The 18,367-nt window shown below is 38.3% G+C and overlaps 1 protein-coding gene across 3 annotated transcripts in view; it reads left to right on the forward strand.

Moving 5' to 3' along the window:
• ENPP2 (ectonucleotide pyrophosphatase/phosphodiesterase 2) overlaps nt 1–18,367 on the forward strand; it is a 176,983-nt gene that overhangs the window by 75,094 nt on the left and 83,522 nt on the right. For all 3 annotated transcript variants that reach the window (XM_043967723.1, XM_043967717.1, XM_043967713.1), the window contains exons 6-8: nt 1,025–1,122; nt 1,450–1,529; nt 2,525–2,644. In XM_043967723.1, the coding sequence (XP_043823658.1) occupies nt 1,025–1,122; nt 1,450–1,529; nt 2,525–2,644 (298 nt within the window). The remainder of the gene's footprint in view (nt 1–1,024; nt 1,123–1,449; nt 1,530–2,524; nt 2,645–18,367) is intronic.

Genomic DNA, 18,367 nt, shown 5'->3' on the forward strand with positions numbered 1-18,367 from the left:
CCTGGGTAAGTCACCTAACCCTGTTTGCCTCAGTTTCCTTATCTGTAAAATGAGCAATAAAAAGACATGGCAAACCACTCCAGCATCTCTGCTGAGAAAATCCCACAGGGGCAGCTAGGTGGTGCAGTGGATAAAGCACCGGCCCTGGATTCAGGAGTACTTGAGTTCAAATCCGTCCCCAGACACTTAACACTTATTGGCTGTGTGACCCTGGGCAAGTCACTTAACCCCAATTGCCCTGCAAAAAAAAAATCCCAAATGGGGTCATGCGTAGTCAGACATGACTGAAAAACAACTAAGCAAGAACAGCAACTGAAAGATTAGATTGCTGGCCCAACATCACACAGCCAGTATGGGTGAGAGGCTGGACCTGAACCCAAATCTTCCTGACACTGAGGACAGTTATCTTGCTGGTCTTCTCCCTGGAATCTTTTTGCATGAGTACAAATGTACTTTTCATTTTGTTTCATTACCCCAGTTATTTTTTAAGATAGTCTTCAAATAATCTAAAACAGTTGGAATTATTTACATATTAGGTTTTATCTTAGATCATTGTTATTGTGTCCTGGGGTAAAATGGTTTGTTGATTGTAGCAGCCATCATTGGGCTTATAAAGACATAATTTACTGAAAATCAAGAGCCTTCTTCATGAGCTAGGTTTGAGGGGAAAAGCAAATCACTTAATTTCTCTGAGGAATGAATGCGTCATCTGTAAAATGAGAGCTGGAAGGGACCTTTGTAGTCCTCCAATCCAACCTCTCATTTTTCAGATGAAGAAACTGAGGCCTAGAGGAAGTCTGGTGTCTTAGCCATAATTTCAGGGATAGTGAATAGTAGTGACAAGCTTCAAGCCCACTTCTAAATGCATCCTTTTCCCTTGTGCCAAGCCTGCCTTGGGACAAGGAATTAAAATGTAAAGTATCTCTGCTTTTCTATCTCTGCCTCTCTCATAATATACAATTAGTGTACATAATGAATACTATGGAAATCATTTCTCTAATGCAAAATGTCTTGTGGTTAAAAGGTTTGCTCGCCCTCCACTAATCATCTTCTCTGTGGATGGTTTCCGTGCATCCTACATGAAGAAAGGGAGCAAGGTCATGCCTAACATTGAAAAACTAAGTAAGAAATCTTACTATGTCTTTACCCCTGACACCTGTGGCCTACATGTTAACTTAATTTCTAATTGTTCCTTTCAGTCTATGGGTAGGATTCTTCTTACTCTGTATTTGTACAATGAAAGGACTTTGATATCTTGTGATATGAGGGCCCATAAGAGAGTTGCAAAGTCATCAATATGTGATAAAATAGAAATAGGGCATGCTAATTCTTTGTAGTTTTGTAAGACAGTTTGTCAAAAGGCCTTTTTAGAGAATATACAATTGTGAATTGTCCCCACGTTCTTATTGAATGTTTTTCCATTTTTAACATCCACAATTGTCTTTTCAGGATCTTGCGGCACACATTCACCTTATATGAGACCTGTCTACCCTACAAAAACCTTCCCTAACTTATATACCTTGGCAACTGTAAGTTTTTTTAAAGGATATATTTAATATATTCAAGCAAAGGATTCAAACTGAAATAATTTAAAGAGAAAAAATGTTTTTTAAGAATTGCTAAATAGTGTTGGGAGAGAAGCTTGGCATGTTTTCAAGCCTTGTTCTTTCATCTGTGATTCACAGCAATGAGGTAGTTTTTACTTATATGTCTTGATAAAAGATATAGACTTTGACTTTAAATGCTAAAACCTTTAAGTATATTCCTCACTTAACAAGTATGTTGGTTTATTAGAAGGAAATGGTTGTCAGTGAAAAGTACTTTGTGTTAGGACTAAGTGTGATATTCAGTTTTTCAAACCTAAGGCGCTCTGTTGCTTGTCCTCTGAGTTTGGGGTTTAATTGTATTTTGCTAATTATATAAATTAGAATTTTAGGTATTCCTTGAGATTCAGGCACTGGCCATTTTTGTTTGCTTGGTTGTAGATGGGATAAAAGTAGTGAGAAAATAAGGAAAAGAGCATTAGAAGGGAGAAGAGACTTTTAAAGGAAGGAAAAGAATTATTAGCTAAACTCCAAAATTTAGGAGCTAGTTATGAAAAAAATGTTCATGTTCTAGTCCACTGCTCTCACATTGCTTAATAAGCCATATTTATAACCCTTTTCAATAGAGGGCGGGTAGTTCATTATTGCATTCTTAAATATATAATATTTTAAAATTACTATTCTATACATATTTGCAAATGGAGATGATTATTTACATGTATAATTAGAAGTAGTTGTACATATATGTATAATATAGATATACCTATACATATGGATATAAATATATACACATAGACATATGTATGTATATGTATATGTAGTTGTGTTGTTATATATGTGTACATATTTTTATATGTTCACAACATTCATATATTTACATATATAACAACTTTCTAAACTAGCAACTCTTGAACTAGAATTCTTACTGACTTTCATGTATATTGATGAAATTTTACTAATACATCGCCTTTTGCACATAGGGACTTTATCCTGAATCACATGGAATTGTTGGCAATTCAATGTATGATCCTGTATTTGATGCTACTTTCCACCTTCGAGGAAAAGAGAAATTTAATCACAGGTGGTGGGGAGGCCAACCGGTAAGTTTGAGTTTTTGCTGTTCTTTGGAAATTTGGGTTTTCTTTGGCTCACATCTGTGACTTGCATAATTTTGGGAAATCCCATCATGGACACACCCTCCATCTGTAATTCATGGTCTGAAAGGCACTAAGTATGAGGCACTGAGTGACTAATCAATCAATAAATCAATAAATCAATGTTTATTAAGCATCTACATAGTAGTACTGTGCTAAGATCTAGTGAAATAGCTTACTCTTTCTTGGTTATGCCCAAATGCCTGTCAGAGGTAGGATTTGATTCTTCCCAGATCTTCCTTCTTCCATTGCTGCATGCTTCTTTGGAGTAATATAGCTCCAGATGTTATTCTGTGAGGACTTTTTTCTTGTTTTGTTGGGCTTTTGCCTCTTGGAGTTAGTACTTACTATTTTTTTTTCTGGTTCAATTAAATTAGGAAGCATAAAGCAATCACCAGAAAGTTAGATGAATATAATTAAATTCTGATTTTAGCAAGCATTCATTCAACAAATATTTATGGAACAGACATGTTTGCTTAAATGATTACATATTTATTTGGTACCTACAGTGTGCAAGAGAGGGAGATATAAAAAATATGACAGTTTTGACTTCAATGGGCTTACATAATAGTTGGGCTCCACTCCTATCTCAGCACAGCAGCTCCCTCCTTCCAACCTTCCAGGCTGTTCTTGGTTAGAAGATGATTTCAGCACATTCTTCTGTGGGTTTTGCTGCTCCAGGCATTGTCCTATGGCATTATTTGGATGTTTTTTGGAGTGATCGCATCATGAATTTGAGAGCTCACTGCCTTTCCTCCATCATCTTGGCTCTGCCCCAGAAGTCTACATAATAGTTGAATAGACAAATTCAAACAGAGAGACTACCTATACTATTGAGTAATTCAGGTTTGAAATGGGTTTGAACTAGGGTGATAGCTGTGGAATCATAAGGCAAAGGGCATAGAGATAAATTTAATAGACATTTTGAAGGAAGCATCAGCAGATTTAAGATACAGATTTAGAGCTGAAAAGGATGTTAAAAGTTATCTAGTCCAACTGTCTCATTTTATAGAAGAGGCAAGTGAGAGTCAGAGATGCTAAATGACTTGGCCAGAGTCTTTCAGGTGGCAAATAGCAGGGCTCTAGGCTTGAACCAAATCCGCCAAGGTGGTACACTGGATAGAGGACCGTGCCTGGAGTCAGAAACACCTGAGTTCAAAGTCAGCCTCAGACACTTACTTTGACCTTGGGCAAGCCATTTAACCTCGGTCTGCCTCAGTTTACTCAAATGCAAAATAAGGATAATGATAGCATTTACAAAGGTTTTTGTGAGGATCAAATGAAGTAATATTTGTAAAGCACTTAGCACAGTACCTGGCACACGTTTTGTCGTCGTTGTTGTTTACAGTTGTGTCTAACTCTTTGTAACCCCTTTTAGGAGTTTTCTTGGTAAAGATCCTGGAGTGGTTTGCCATTTACTTCTCCAGCTCATTTTACAGATGAGGAAACTGAGGCAAACAGGGTGAAGTGGCTTGCCCAGGGTCACACAGCTACTAAGATTCGGAGACTGGATTTGAACTCAAGAATTCCTGACTCCAAGCTCCTAGCTGCCTGAAATTGAAGTACAGGAGGTCTACTTGGCTTTCAATAAAATCTTTCCTTATTGACTTGAGCTGTGTGTAACCCACTTGCTCTAATGGGACAGAAGTTAGCATATATCTCCATGACATCTCTTATATTCATCCCCTTTTCTCCACTCACTACATTAGGCCTTTATAGTATCGCACTCTAACTATTGCAGTATTCTCCTAATGGGGTTCCTATCTTGCATTTTCTACCTTCTCCAATTAATCTTCCACATGGCTGCCAAAATAATCTTCCCCAAACCCAATCTGACCATGTCATTCCCTCATTCGAGAAATGATTAACCATTGATTATCATTGATTCTCCCGCCTGTAGGATAAACTTCATAATTGGTCTCTAATCTTCCTTTTCAGAATTATTTCACATCATTCATTTCTGTCCACTTTACATTCTGGCCAAATCAGCCTGTTTAACTATTCCTTGATTATTGACATTCTGCTTCCTATATCTAGCATTCGTACAAGTTCCATTCTATATCTTGACTGCATTTAGGATTATGGGATCACAGATTTCAAACTGAAATGGATCTTACTAGTCATTTAGTCCAACCACATCATTTTACAGATGAGAAAACAAAAGCCAGAGAAGTTAAGTGGCTTGTTTTAGGTCAGTTCAATCATTTTTCAGTTGTGTCTGACCCTTTGTGACCCCATCTGGAGTTTTCTTGGCAAAGGAACTTGAATGGTTTGCTTGTTTAAGGTCACAAGGGAGGAATTGAGAGTTGGGAATTAAACTCAGGACCTCTGACTCCAAATCCAGGAAACAGTCTCCTCTACCATTCTATACTCCCTCATCTCTGCCTCATAGAGTCAGTCCTTATTTTCCACTGAGACTCAATCTGGGGGCGGCTAGGTGGCGCAGTGGATAAAGCACTGGCCCTGGATTCAGGAGTACCTGAGTTCAAATCTGGCCTCAGACACTTGACACGTACTAGCTGTGTGACCCTGGGCAAGTCACTTAACCCCCATTGCCCTGAAAAAAAAAAAGACTCAATCTAGGCCCTGCCTCCTGCAGGAACCATTTTCTGATCCCTCTCAGTCGTAAGGGTCTAACAAATGTTTGTTGGATTGGATTAGATTAAACAAATGGATATTATATTGCTAGTAAAGAGTAGAGTTCAAATGCTTAGCATCAGGAACCAGAGACAGTTCCTACGAGGGTGTTCTATTGCATATATTCAGTTAATCACTAAGAAGATACTTGTGGCCCGACTTGTTCCAGAATTGTTTATCATGTCTTCATAGGTATTTAAGAGAAAATAAAGGGTAAATAGAACTTTCCCTTTAAAGCACTACTCTTTGAAAAATGGGGCAGCCAGGAGGAGCAGTGGATAGAGTACAGGGCCTGGAGTCAGAAAGACCTGAGTTCAAACCCAGCCTAAGACACTTACTAGCTGTGTGACTCTGTTTGCCTCAATTTCCTCATTTATAAAGTGAGCTGAAGAAGGAAATGCTAAACTGCTCCAGTATCTTTGCCGATAAAATGCCCCAAAGCGGTCATGAAGAGTCAGATACCACTGAAATGACTGAACAACCACTTTGAAAAAAAGGTTATTTGTATAAGAAATGGTAGAATTTCAAGATAGAACGTCATTGGGCAAATGTAAATGTAGACTTTCCCCTAAAAATAAAAACAATATAAGATCCCCCTGCCCATTTATGTTCATTGCTTCTTTTCAATGGATTTTCTGATTCTCTTGGCTTTGCTATTGCTAGACTCTCAAGGGACCATGATGGCCCAAGTTGGGATCATAGTGAAATGTTGTTTATGGGTTAGATTTTTACAAATGAGGTTCATGAAAAAATAACATTTAAGGTCAATTAAAAACTCTATTTAAATAGTATTCTGTTAAAACACAATCACTTAGCCTCTTTTCTGACTTCATTGTGGAATCCACACTTGTTTGGGGACACACCAAAGCTCGAGATAAAAGGCAGTTTTATCAAGTTGGGCTTGGTTGCCCCAGTATTGACATTGTTTCCTTTGGCTTAGCATGACTCAGGAAGAAGAGAGGCCATGCTAAGACCTTCTGTAGATGTGGCTATCAGACAGGAGGTGTAGTATTAACCAAGCGAACAAAATGAGGTCACTGTTTCAAATCAACATTTCGTGTTTGCCAGTTCTTCAGATTCTTTTCAAGAAGACAACAGACTTTAACCAAATCTATAACCCTAAAGAAATTAAGACCTACCTAAAATTTGATTTGTTGCTTATGTCATCATCTTGAAGCAAAATGGCAACCAAACACATTTTCAAGTGGATTTATCTTATATTTTAAAAACATCGATTTTTTTATAATAACAAAACAAATATTCAACATTGATTGCATGCAAGACACAGGGTGAGGTGTTGGCAATACCGAGATGAAAAATAACAGCATCCCTTCATTACAACTGCTTACATGGGGGCAACTAGGTGGCACAGTAGATAAAGCAGTGGCCCTGGAGTCAGGAGGACCTGAGTTCAAATCCAACCTCAGACACTTGACACCTACTAGCTGTGTGACCCTGGGCAAGTCACTTAACTCTCATTGCCCTGCAAAAAAACCCAAAAAACCAACCAACAAAAAACCCAACAACAACAACAACAAAAACAAAACAAAACAAAAAACAACAAAAAAAAACTGCTTATAGACTAATAGATATGACATGTGCAAAAATCCCAAGTGGGGTCATGAAGAGTTGGCCACAATTCAACAACAAAATTAGATGCCATATAGAATTTGCTAAGGAAAGGAGAGGTCAAGGAGTAATTCAGCAAGGATTGATTAAGCATTTACTGTGTGTAAAGTCCATACTAGGAGAAGGATATACAGAGGCAAAAATGAAAAAGCCAGGGGCAGCTAGGTGGGCAGTGGATAAAAGCACTGGCCCTGGATTCAGGAAGACATGAGTTCAAATCTGGCCTCAGGCACTTGACACTTACGAGCTGTGTGACCTTAGGCAAGTCACTTAACCCTCATTGCCCTGCAAAAAAAAAAAAAAAGTAAAAAGAAAAAGTCCCTGCTCTCAAGATCACTTTTTGCTGGTAGGATCACATGGAGATAAAAATCAAATTTAAAAAAAAAAACAATGTCCCCAGCCTGTTACCTTAACAAAAACTGGGCACATTGTGCATAATCATTTCCTGTAGAAAGATCCTGGTACTTCTGCAGTTGTTGTTTGAGAAAATAGTATTTCTTGTCACCCATCTCTCATCCTCTACCTTCACTGATTATTTAGCCATGAGCCCTATCATTAGGCATTTTTTCCTAAAACAACTTTAGGTTCTGATTCAGCTCATTAGTCCAGCTACTTCCCCTATGGCCAATCTTGAGAGGTCTTGCCTTTTTTCGTCTGGCCAATCTTTAAATGGTTGAGACCATTCTTTTGGTAGCCAGGCCTGATAAAGAAATAGATTAGATTAGAGGATACTTCAAATCATGGTTCAACAGTTGGAAAAAAAAAAATGCTCAAAGAAGTGAATTATTCAAGAAGGAGGCAGAAAAGAAGAGCAGACAAAGGTTAAAGTAGACATTGCTTTAGGGAGAACGGATGTTAAACTGTCTTGGAACAGCAACTTTTCCCCTAGTTAAATCAAAATTATAACCATATGGAGTTAAGTGGATGAATCTTAGAGCTCTTGCTGGCACGCCACATGAAGAGGTACCAGGCGAAATTGTTTCTTCTGTGTTCTTTACTAATGATGTCTGCCCCATTTGCTAAAGAGAATGAATTTCTGATCAATAATCCAAGTCTTTAGAAGTTTGGGGACCCTCAGAGATTTTCACTGGTTCTTGCAATTCCCTTTTCTTTGAATAGGGAAGGATTTTGAATTGAAAAAGAGACTGAAGATATTTAAAAGCCATATGCCTCATTCCCCCTTTTAAAGTAAAAGCCAGGTGTCAGAGATGTCAAGTTAAAATCAATCACTTAAAATGCATTAAATGCCTACCGTGTGCCTCAGTTTCCTTATCTGTAAAGTAAGGTCTGGATGGCCTCTGAAGTGCCTTTCAGCTAGACTTCTATGAACATAGCTGTAGATTTTGAGCACATATCTGAAAGCTGTGATTAAGTAGGAAAGAAAGAGAGAAGCATTAGGATTAAAACTAGGAAGCAAAGACCTGTGTGTATCCTTGGTTTTCAGACGTTGATTTTACTAATGCAGATGATCATATCTTTGCTCTGGGTGCCCCAAGACCCGGAGTACTCTCTCTTCTCATCTTCAACATTAGTTTTCATTATTCTGGCAAACTCAACTTATACCCCACCTTCTGAAGGAGGCCTTTTCTAAGTCTCTTCTAGGTTCTCAAGGCATACAATGATGGGTAAATCATCCCTATCACTAAGGAACTCACAACCTAGATAGGAATATGGGGCAGAGGAAGCATGTTCTAACACACAGACATATACACACGTGTGCATACTTGTGTGTGTGTGTCCCAAAAGCTATTAAAACTTAAAACCGCATTAACCCTTTGGTTATACCCTGTACATACATATGTATATAGATCGATATATATATATATACACATATATATATAGATACATATATACATATATATACATACATATGTATATGTATGTATGTATGTATATATATATATCTTTCTCTCTCAGACAATGAATAGGAATGTATGAAAAGACAAAGGCTAGTAGTTTTACTTGTGGGTCGAGGATAGAGATCAAGGAAAACTTCATTGAGGAGGTGACATTGGCTTGGCTTCATGAGAGGTATTGTGGAAAAAACATATACTTTCAAGTCCAAGAATCTGGGTTTAAATCCTGGCTCTCCTACATTCTACCTGTATTTTTGGATCACTTCCCATTTCTGGAACTCAGTTACTTACTTTAACCTGATGAAAGCACTGGGCTTTGGTTCTTGGCTGTTGGAGGTGGCAAGGCAGCAGAGTGAATAGAATGCTGGACCTGGAGTTTGGAAGACTTGAGTTCAAATCCAGATCCAGACAACTCCTAGCTGTGTGATTGAGGGCAAGTTACTTGAACTTGTCTCAGTGTCTTCATCTATAAAATGGGGATAATATTAGCACTTACCTCACAGCATTGTTGAAAGGATAAAGTGAGATAATATGTATAAAGCCCTTGGCAAACCTTAAGGCACTATATAGATACGATTATTGTTGTTCCAGTATTAAATCCTTTGATCCTGGGATGGCTAGGGTTTAAAATGTTGTAGAAATATAGAAGAAAGGTGAGAAGGAACATGCTGTAGAGGATAGAGGGCTGGCTTTGGAATCAAGATGAACTGGGTTCAAATCCCGCTTCTGATGCATGTTGATTTTTATGACCCTGAGGAAGTTGCTTAACTTTTCAATGTTCCATGAAACTCTTCAAGACTAAAGTATAGAGATGAATCGCCTATCTTCATGATTAGAGGGAATTTGCTTGGAGAGCTCTTTACATCAATGATATCACCTGCTGTTGTTATTCAGTCATTTCAATCATGTCCAATTCTTCATGGTGCCATGGACTGTATTGTCCATGGCATTTTCTTGGCAAAGAAAAACCACTCTAGTATGAGTGGTTTGCCATTTCCTTCTCTAGTGTCAGACAGAGGTTAAGTCACTTGCCCAGAGTCACACAGCTAGGAAGTGTCTGAGACTGGATTTGAACTTGGATCTTCCTGAGTCCAACCCTAGCACTCTATCTCTTCTACCACCTATTTGACCAATGAATATAGGAATAGACCAAAAAAAATATAAAAAAGTCAGGCTGTCATAGCTCATGTTAAAATAGAGAGTACTTGACGTGACTAAATTTGCTTCTCAACAGCCCTATTAGAAAAGTAGTACAAGGCTTAGCTTTCTTATTCAGCTGACTGTGACCCTGGATAAAATGTTGAACCTCTTGGTGTCTTTGGGAACTCTCCAAGACTCAAGTTATAGAGAAGATGTCAGCCTGCCTGGGTAGGTTTCCTTGTTCACTTTGCTAATGAAATGGCAGCTCCAATTCTTATCTCTAAGAGCTGAGGACATTGTGGCTCAGAGAGAAGAAAGGGCTAACCTAAGGTCTTATGGTAATAAATGGTGGAGTTGAGATTTTAATCCTGATCTTTTTACTACAGATGATGATGAAAAATCATCATCATCATCTGGCATTTACATAGCAATTTAAGGTTTGCCACATACTTTACATCTTCCTGATTTCAAATCTGGCCTCAGACACTTATTTGCAGTGTGACCTTGGGAAAGTCACTTAACCATGTTTGCCTGAGTTTCCTCATTTGTAAAATGAGCTGGGGAAGGAAATGGCAAACCATTCCAGTATCTCTACCGAGAAAACCCCAAATGGGATAACAAAGAGTAAAACAGGATTGAAAAGACTCAACAACAGCAACTGACACATGCTTGAACCCTCCCCCGCCCCAACCCTGTGGGGTAGGTGCTATTATTATCCACATTTTTCAGATAAAAAACTGAGGTTAAATGGTCACCCAAATAGCATCTAAGGCAAGATTTGAACTCAGGTCTTCCTGACTCCACAGCCACTGGACTCTGATGACTCAGGAAGATGAACTGAGGCTCATAACTGCACAGCGCTGTCTCACTTAAATCTAATTCGCTTGCAAATCAAGACATCTTCATGTTGTTGTCATTGGTCCTTTTTGAGAATGAAGGAAAAACAACAGCTGTCTCCCTACCTCCTTTGCTACCTAGCTGCCTTATACTGATCAAACCTTCAGCACTCCTATAGAAGATGATCTTATCCTCATAATTTTATTTAACTACAAAAAACGCAATTGTTTTTCACACTTGTGTAATAGTCCACAAAACAGTAAATGTGAAAGTATAATATTTGGGGGGGGCAGCTAGGTAGCACAGTGGATAAAGCACCAGCCCTGGATTCAGGAGGACCTGAGTTCAAATCCGGCCTCAGACACTTAACAATTACTAGCTGTATGACCCTAGGCAAATCACTTAACTCCAATTGCCTCACAAAAAAAAAAAAAAGAATGAGATTAGAATAATTTCCCTATATTATTAACACCAACAGCTGATATTTAAATAGTACTTGAAAGTTTACAAAGCACTTTTTGTGTAATATCTTATCCCATTTTACTTCACAACAAAACTGTGAAGTAGGTACTACATATGTTTATCTCTTTAGTTTGCTGATGACATAACTAAGACTTGGAGAAATAAAATTCCCACTGTTAGAAACAGGATTTGAACCCATATCCTTCTGTCTCCCTGTCCAGTGCTATCAACATCCCACTGCCTCTCAGACTCAGGCAGTCATGAGGTAATGGTAAGAGCCCTAACTTTAGAGCCCATGTATGACCTACTCTTTCCATATGCCACATCTGCCTCCCTCAGAGTTAATTTATTTTGGTTTGACTGGAGCATAGTGTATGGGAAGGGGTGTAGCGTGAAATAAGGCTTAGAAATGGAGTTTGGAGCCAGCTTGTGGAGGGTCTTGTAAGAAGAATAACCCTTTGCATTGATGTTGGCAAAGCCTTGGATTGCTCCTTGCCTCTGAAGGTGGTTATGATTTTGCTTTGGTGTGATCTCCTGGGATGAAGCTTTGAATGCCCGTTTGATGTCTGTGATGGATGACCTGTGTTTGGCCAAGAGGGCTCACCGGCATCAAGAGAATGAGGAAATTTACTCCTATTGAAGGTGTCATATGGAATCAATTTAGAATCTCAATGCTCAGGATTGGCTGGAACATCATTTAATCCCTGTGACTTTTGTAATGGTAGTGATAATAATAATAACAAATAGATAATATAATCTTGTATAATATCTAAAATAATATATAATAGTAATTTTAATAATAAGTATAATTATTTAGTTATTGAATAAGTAATTACAATAATTTCTACTGATCAATAAATATAAATACAATGTATTATATAATTATATATAATTTAATTAAATTATATGTAGTAACATTCTTATTATTAAGCTTTAAGGTTTAGAAAGTACATTACAAATGTTATTGCATTCGATCCTCAGAACAGTCCTGTGAGATAGGTGCTATTATTATGCTTATTTTGTAGTTGGGGAAACTGAGGCAGGCAGAGGCTAAGTGACTGCTCCAGCATCACATAGTAAATGGCTGGGGCAGAAATCAAACTCAGGTTTTTGTAAGAATAATTTCAGGAGCTGGGGATGTGGATGCACTCCAGAAATCCCTGCCACTGGGGTGTCTGAGGTGGATCCCTTGAGCTTGGGAAATTTTATGCTACAGTAGGACTAACACTGATTGGATATCCCTGCATCAATACGGTGAGCCCCCAGATGCCAGGGGTTGCCTCCAAGTTGCCTGAGCAGGGACAAACTGGTTCATGAAGGAAATAGGGCAGGTCAAATCTCCAGTGCCAATTTTCAGTGGTCTTCTAACCCAGCTGAGACAGGGAGCCAGATTTTTAAAAAAACATTTGAGGGCAGTGGATGTAAAGAATTTGGCAAAGTTTGATTCAGTACATCAGTGAGGGGAGGTTTCCATGCTGAAGCACATTACAGAATTTTTATAGCTTAGTGCATGTTCTTCAGAAGCTGTTGTGGCCAAAGTAAGAACAAAACATGTTATCCCTTAGCAAACCTGTCTCTGCTGAGTTTAGCATCCTCGGATGCTAACTTGGATACAACAACAGCAATAATAGTGACAGTTCTATCAGTCAGTAGATTTTATTAAGTGCCTATTTTGTTCCAGGGCCTAGTTGGAACTGATGCAGTGGATAGAGTGCAGGTTCTGAAGTCAAGGAAGACTCATCTTCCCAAGTTCAAATCTGGCCTCAGACACTTACTAGCCATATGACCTTAGACAAGTTACTTAACCTTGTTTGCCTCAGTTTCCTCATCTGTAAAATGAGCTGGAGAAAGAAATGTCAAACCATTCCAGTATCTTTTAGAAGAAAACCCCAAATGGGGTCATGAAAAGTCAGTTATGACTGAAACTACCAAACAACAACAAAATCGTGTTCTAAGTCTTGTGCTAAGCCCTGAGGATACAAAGAAAATAGTGCTTACAATCATGAAGCTCCCATTCAAGGGGTTTCTACCCCTTATGTACTAACAAGCTACATATAGGCTAAATTGGAAATTATCAGCAGAGGAAAATCCTAGAATGAAGGAGGATTGGGGAAAAAGCTTCTGCTAGAAGATGAGGGATTTAGCAGGCATATGAAGGATGTGCTTTAAGGTTTGCAAAGAATTTGAGCCTTACAACAATCCTGTGAGATTTGGTGCCTTGATTGTCTCCTCCCCTTTTTTGTTGGGGAAACTGAGACACAGGGAGATTCAGTAACTTGTCTGGGGTCACACAGCTAGTAAGTGTCTGAAGGAGGATTTGAACCCAGTTCTTCCTGACTTAAAGTCCAGTTTTTTTATCCATCAGGTCACCCCATTGCCTCAGATACTGTCTGTTGGGTTTATAGTTCAAGACTTTTCATCTGATAAAGGACTACCTGAGCTTGTGCTCTGCTGGCATCTCCTTTGAGAGTCATTTTCACAGCATGCCTCTTAGTGGTAGCCAAGAATGTATGAAGTACTTATAATGTACATCAAAAACAAGGTGGTCTGATAATGGTAGTTGGAAAATTGCAGAGTTGGATGGTTTCCACCAAACATGCTGGGTAAATTTCCATGATGCCAGGCCACTGGGCACCTCTCCAGGGGGAGTGGCCTGCCTGCCTGCCTGCTGCTTTCCCCTCTCCCCCACTTACTCTACAAATGCATGATTGCCTTCTTGGCTCCCTCAAAGCCATGTGATCCTGCATCTCTCCTTTCTGATCCCTGGGCACCAGGTTTACTTTAATCACAGATACCCTTTGCTTCTCTTCATCCGATGGTTTAGCCATGAAAACATGGGTTAGAGACAAGCCTGATCATTGTTGTTATTACCTGAGAGAGCAGTTAGAAGTTCAATAGCTTCAGATGCTAACTTTGGGTCACCAAACTTGCTCAAGTGGTCATATTTTAGGATAGAGGCCTGGCACGACACCTGTGTTGTTGCTTTCTATAGTGTGTGTGTGTGTGTGTGTGTGTGTGTGTGTGTGTGTTTTCAAGACTCAGCTCCGGGACCACTTTCCACAGGAGGCTTTTCCTGATCTACCTTCCCAACTTACCTGCCCTCTCCTCTTATAGAGTGTGGACCAAAAGTCACCAAGGTAATTTTTAATTTGCAGTACCAGAATGTCATGTATGTTATATATAGTAAATGAATTTCCATTATTTGTGAAAAATCAAAATTTGTAAATAGCAAAAAATAAAGAAAAAGTGATTTTTAAAAAGTTATTAAAACATTGTGACTTTTGGCCCACCCTGTAATTCTTTCCATTTACTTTCATCTTTGTATGTAAATATTTAGTTATCTCCTCATTGGAATGTATAGTCCTTGAGAAGTGGGTACAGTCAGCTGGGTTGTACATTAAATAGAGTGGAGTCAGGAGGATGAGAATTCCAATCCTGCTTCAGACTCTCCTTAGTGGAGTGACCCTGACCAAGTCGCTTAACTTTTGTTTGCTTCAGTTTCCTCATCTAGAAAAATTGCAATAATAATAGTACCTACTTCAGAGAGTTTTTGTAAGGATCAAATTAAATAATGTATTTAAAGTATACTGGGGGCAGGTTGTTGGGGTGGCAGAGTACCGAACTCGGAATCAGGAAGATCTGAATTAAAATCTTGCCTCAGACACTTACTATTTGTGTGACCCTGGGCAAGTCACTTAACCCTTGTTTGCCTCAGAGGTTCCTCAGTTGTAAAGTGGGGACACTCTGGAGAAGAAAATAGCAAAGCATTCCAGTATCTTTGCCAAGAAGAGTCGAACACAACTGAATGACTGAACAAGAAAACAAAGTGTATTGCATCCTTAAAGCAATATATGAATGTTGCTATTGTCATTGTTATTATTAATTATTTTAATTACAGGGACTTGAGGTCAGGGACTCACTTTTTTTGGGGGGGAGGGGAGGCCTCTTTTGTATCCCTAGCACTTAGTAGAGTCATTGGCAGCTACATGGTAAAAGTGCAATGCAGAATGGTTGTCTGATTGTGTGTTTATGTAAATAGAATTCAAGGATCTGTACTTATTGTTGGGGTGGGTACTCCTTTACAGTAGCACAAACTTCAATCTCTCTCTTACTTAGGTGATATTTTTATGAGTTGCTGTGAGCAGAAGGAGGATTGCCCTGTAGGCAACTTGGTGATAAGTTCCTCTGAACTTAGCTAGTCTATCACTGTGAAAGCATGATTAAAAACAAAACAAAACAAAAACAAAAAACAAAGCCCCAAACTCTTTCTGTACCTATGTATGTAAATATATTTCACCTACCTCTATGTTTTATGAGTATACATACATGTAGACATACCTCTCTATTTTATACATGTGTATAGACATGCACACATATCATAAGTAAGACTATGGATGTGTATATGTATATATCTATGAATATGTCAAATTAATCTCCTCCTCATCTGGGTTGTGCCTTTCCTCTCTCCATGCTAGTGTATATGGTACCTTGGCCACTAGCATGAAATTCACTCTTTGGTCAGTTAACCGGGGGAGTGTTTGCTTCACCCTCCCACAGGATCTCAAGTCTAGGACATTTACTGGATATTGGCTTGGTCTGAGATCCTCTTTCTCTGTTTCTCTTTTAGAATGTAACAAATATTGGGGAAGCTTTCCAGAGAGATTGGAACACGCTTTGACTAAGAATGGTGGTGGGCTATGTGTGTATGTGTGTGTTTTCCCTTCTTTTGACATATACTAAGAAAATAGTCATGCCCAGTGATACTTTAGATTGTAATATACAGAGACATACATGTTTAGGTTGAGAAAGGATCTGAACCCCAGTACCCTGAATTTGAAAAAGTTTTCTTTTCATCTTTCCACAATAATTGGAAAAGACATATGTATACATATTTATATACGCACATGTATATAACTATACATGAAAATGTATGTAGACACATATTTATATTTATATCTATTCTGTGTATACGTAAATTCATACACACATATACACAATAGATGTGTTCTGAGTGTATGAATTTGGGATCTTAAGAGTGAGTCAACTCTCTGTGGAGGCTGGATCTGCTTTGAAAGGAGAAAGAAGAGGTATAATAAGTAGGATGGGAGATAATTAAATTGTAACTGAGGTTTATCCAGTGTGAACTATGAGGCCAGAATGAAGGTAGGCATTTTTTCTACTTTTTTAGAAGATAATCATTAATGAGTTGGTTAGCAATTTTTCTGAGTAGTTACTATATATCTATCCAGGGATGATTGAGTAGCCTATATCAAGAAAGTCTAAATTGAGTGTTTACATTTAATTTAATTAAGTGTTTTAAATCTAATTTGCAGTTTCATGTGCAATCATCTTTTTATTGTAGTTACAGAAATGCTTGTTTTGTTCTCTGAATTGAAAATAAAATAAATTAAAATAAACAATTAAGTAAAGAGGGGAAAAAGAAGAAAAAATTAAATTGGCTGTTCAAAATGATAACTTCTTTAGTGGCTAGTTATGAACATGTAAATGGAGACAGTTTGTTGATATTGTGGAAGTATCTAGATGTCCAGAAAGATGCCTGGGTATCCTTGGAAATCTCTATGAGAGAAAGTAAAATCAAATTTATTTGAAAGAGTAGATAAGAAATATCAGTAAAATTATATAGGCATAGGAATAATTAAACTGGGATACATTTTAAAAGATGAATATATTTTTTAATTTAAAAAATATCAGGAAGACTTTCATCATCTATAAATCATGAACTCTTGTCAGTGGCGCTTGTAGGGAAGGGAAGATAGGATATAGTCAGCACTTACTAGCTTTGTGACTTTGGGCAAATCAGTCAAACTTTCTGAGTCTCAATCTCCTCATCTGTAAAATGGAACCAAAGAGCGAAGATCTGAACAACTGCATAAAAGTACCTAAGTTTATGTCGCCTCTAAGTGCTGGACAACTTTTTTTTTTATCGTGCTGCTGCCATGTTCAAGAAATTAGAGTTGACTGCTGCCTATGTCTTAAAACATATCCTCTTCTTCTCTTTCAAGGTCTTCCATAATCTTGCCCCATGCTAATTCTACATCTATTTCCCACTATTCAACATGTACACTTCATTTGGGATGTCCTTTAATCCAGCGTATGTTCTTAGGTACTTCCTACATGTAAGACACTGTGCTAGGTATTAGGGATCAAAAGACAAAAACCCTCAGAATATAGTTCCTGCTTTACATTCTCCTGAGAATTTAAAAAAGCCTTCCTCTCATCTTTACATAATAATTGGAAAAGACATATGTGTGCACATATATGTTAAAACACATGTAAGATGCATATGTATATATGCACACATATACCTATACATGTGAATATATGTAGACACATTTGTGTATATTTGTGTAGTGCATATACATAAATGTATACATGCATACAAACAATTGATGTGTTCTGAGTGTTTTAGACAGGTTGAATTTAAGGCAGTAATGGGAGGAACCAGTGGATGTATCCAACAGGAAGTTTTGATGTGTGAATGGGGCTCAGGATTGAGAGTAGGGCTGTATATACATAAAGAGATATAAATTTGTGTAAGGAATATAGTAGCTTCTCCAACTTGCTAAATGAAGATGCCCCAGAGAAACAAAGAAATACTCTTTGAATAAAAGCAGCAATAATAACCCAAAGCCTACTTGCTGGAGGGGAGTTTGAATATAAACAAGCTGTCAATTGCCCAGTAGTCTTTCTTCACTCCACCTAGCATGAATCAGCACCAGGCCCCAAGTTCATTCTCTAAGCTCCCTTACCCCAGTGCTTGGTCCTGGTATGTTCAGATAAGAACCCTATATGAAAGGATGTTCTGTTTTCCCTGGTGCCCCAGTGGGGTGCACCTAATTCCATTTGGGTGCCCAGAGGACACCATCTTCCCTGACTACCTTTTATATTGTTGGTAGGTGCCATCAATAAAACGGGCTGAAGTTGAGGGATTACAAAAGGGGGTGATTTAACCTTGATTTCAGGAAAAACTTCAATTAGAACTGTCCAAAGGTGGAATGGGATGCCTTTAGGACAGGTGGTGAGATCCCCATCCTTGGAGATCTTTAAACAAAGACTGGACAACCAACCCGATCAATTGTTGGGTTGT

This window comes from Dromiciops gliroides, chromosome 1 (assembly GCF_019393635.1).
Source record: "Dromiciops gliroides isolate mDroGli1 chromosome 1, mDroGli1.pri, whole genome shotgun sequence".
Lineage (NCBI taxonomy): Eukaryota > Metazoa > Chordata > Mammalia > Microbiotheria > Microbiotheriidae > Dromiciops > Dromiciops gliroides.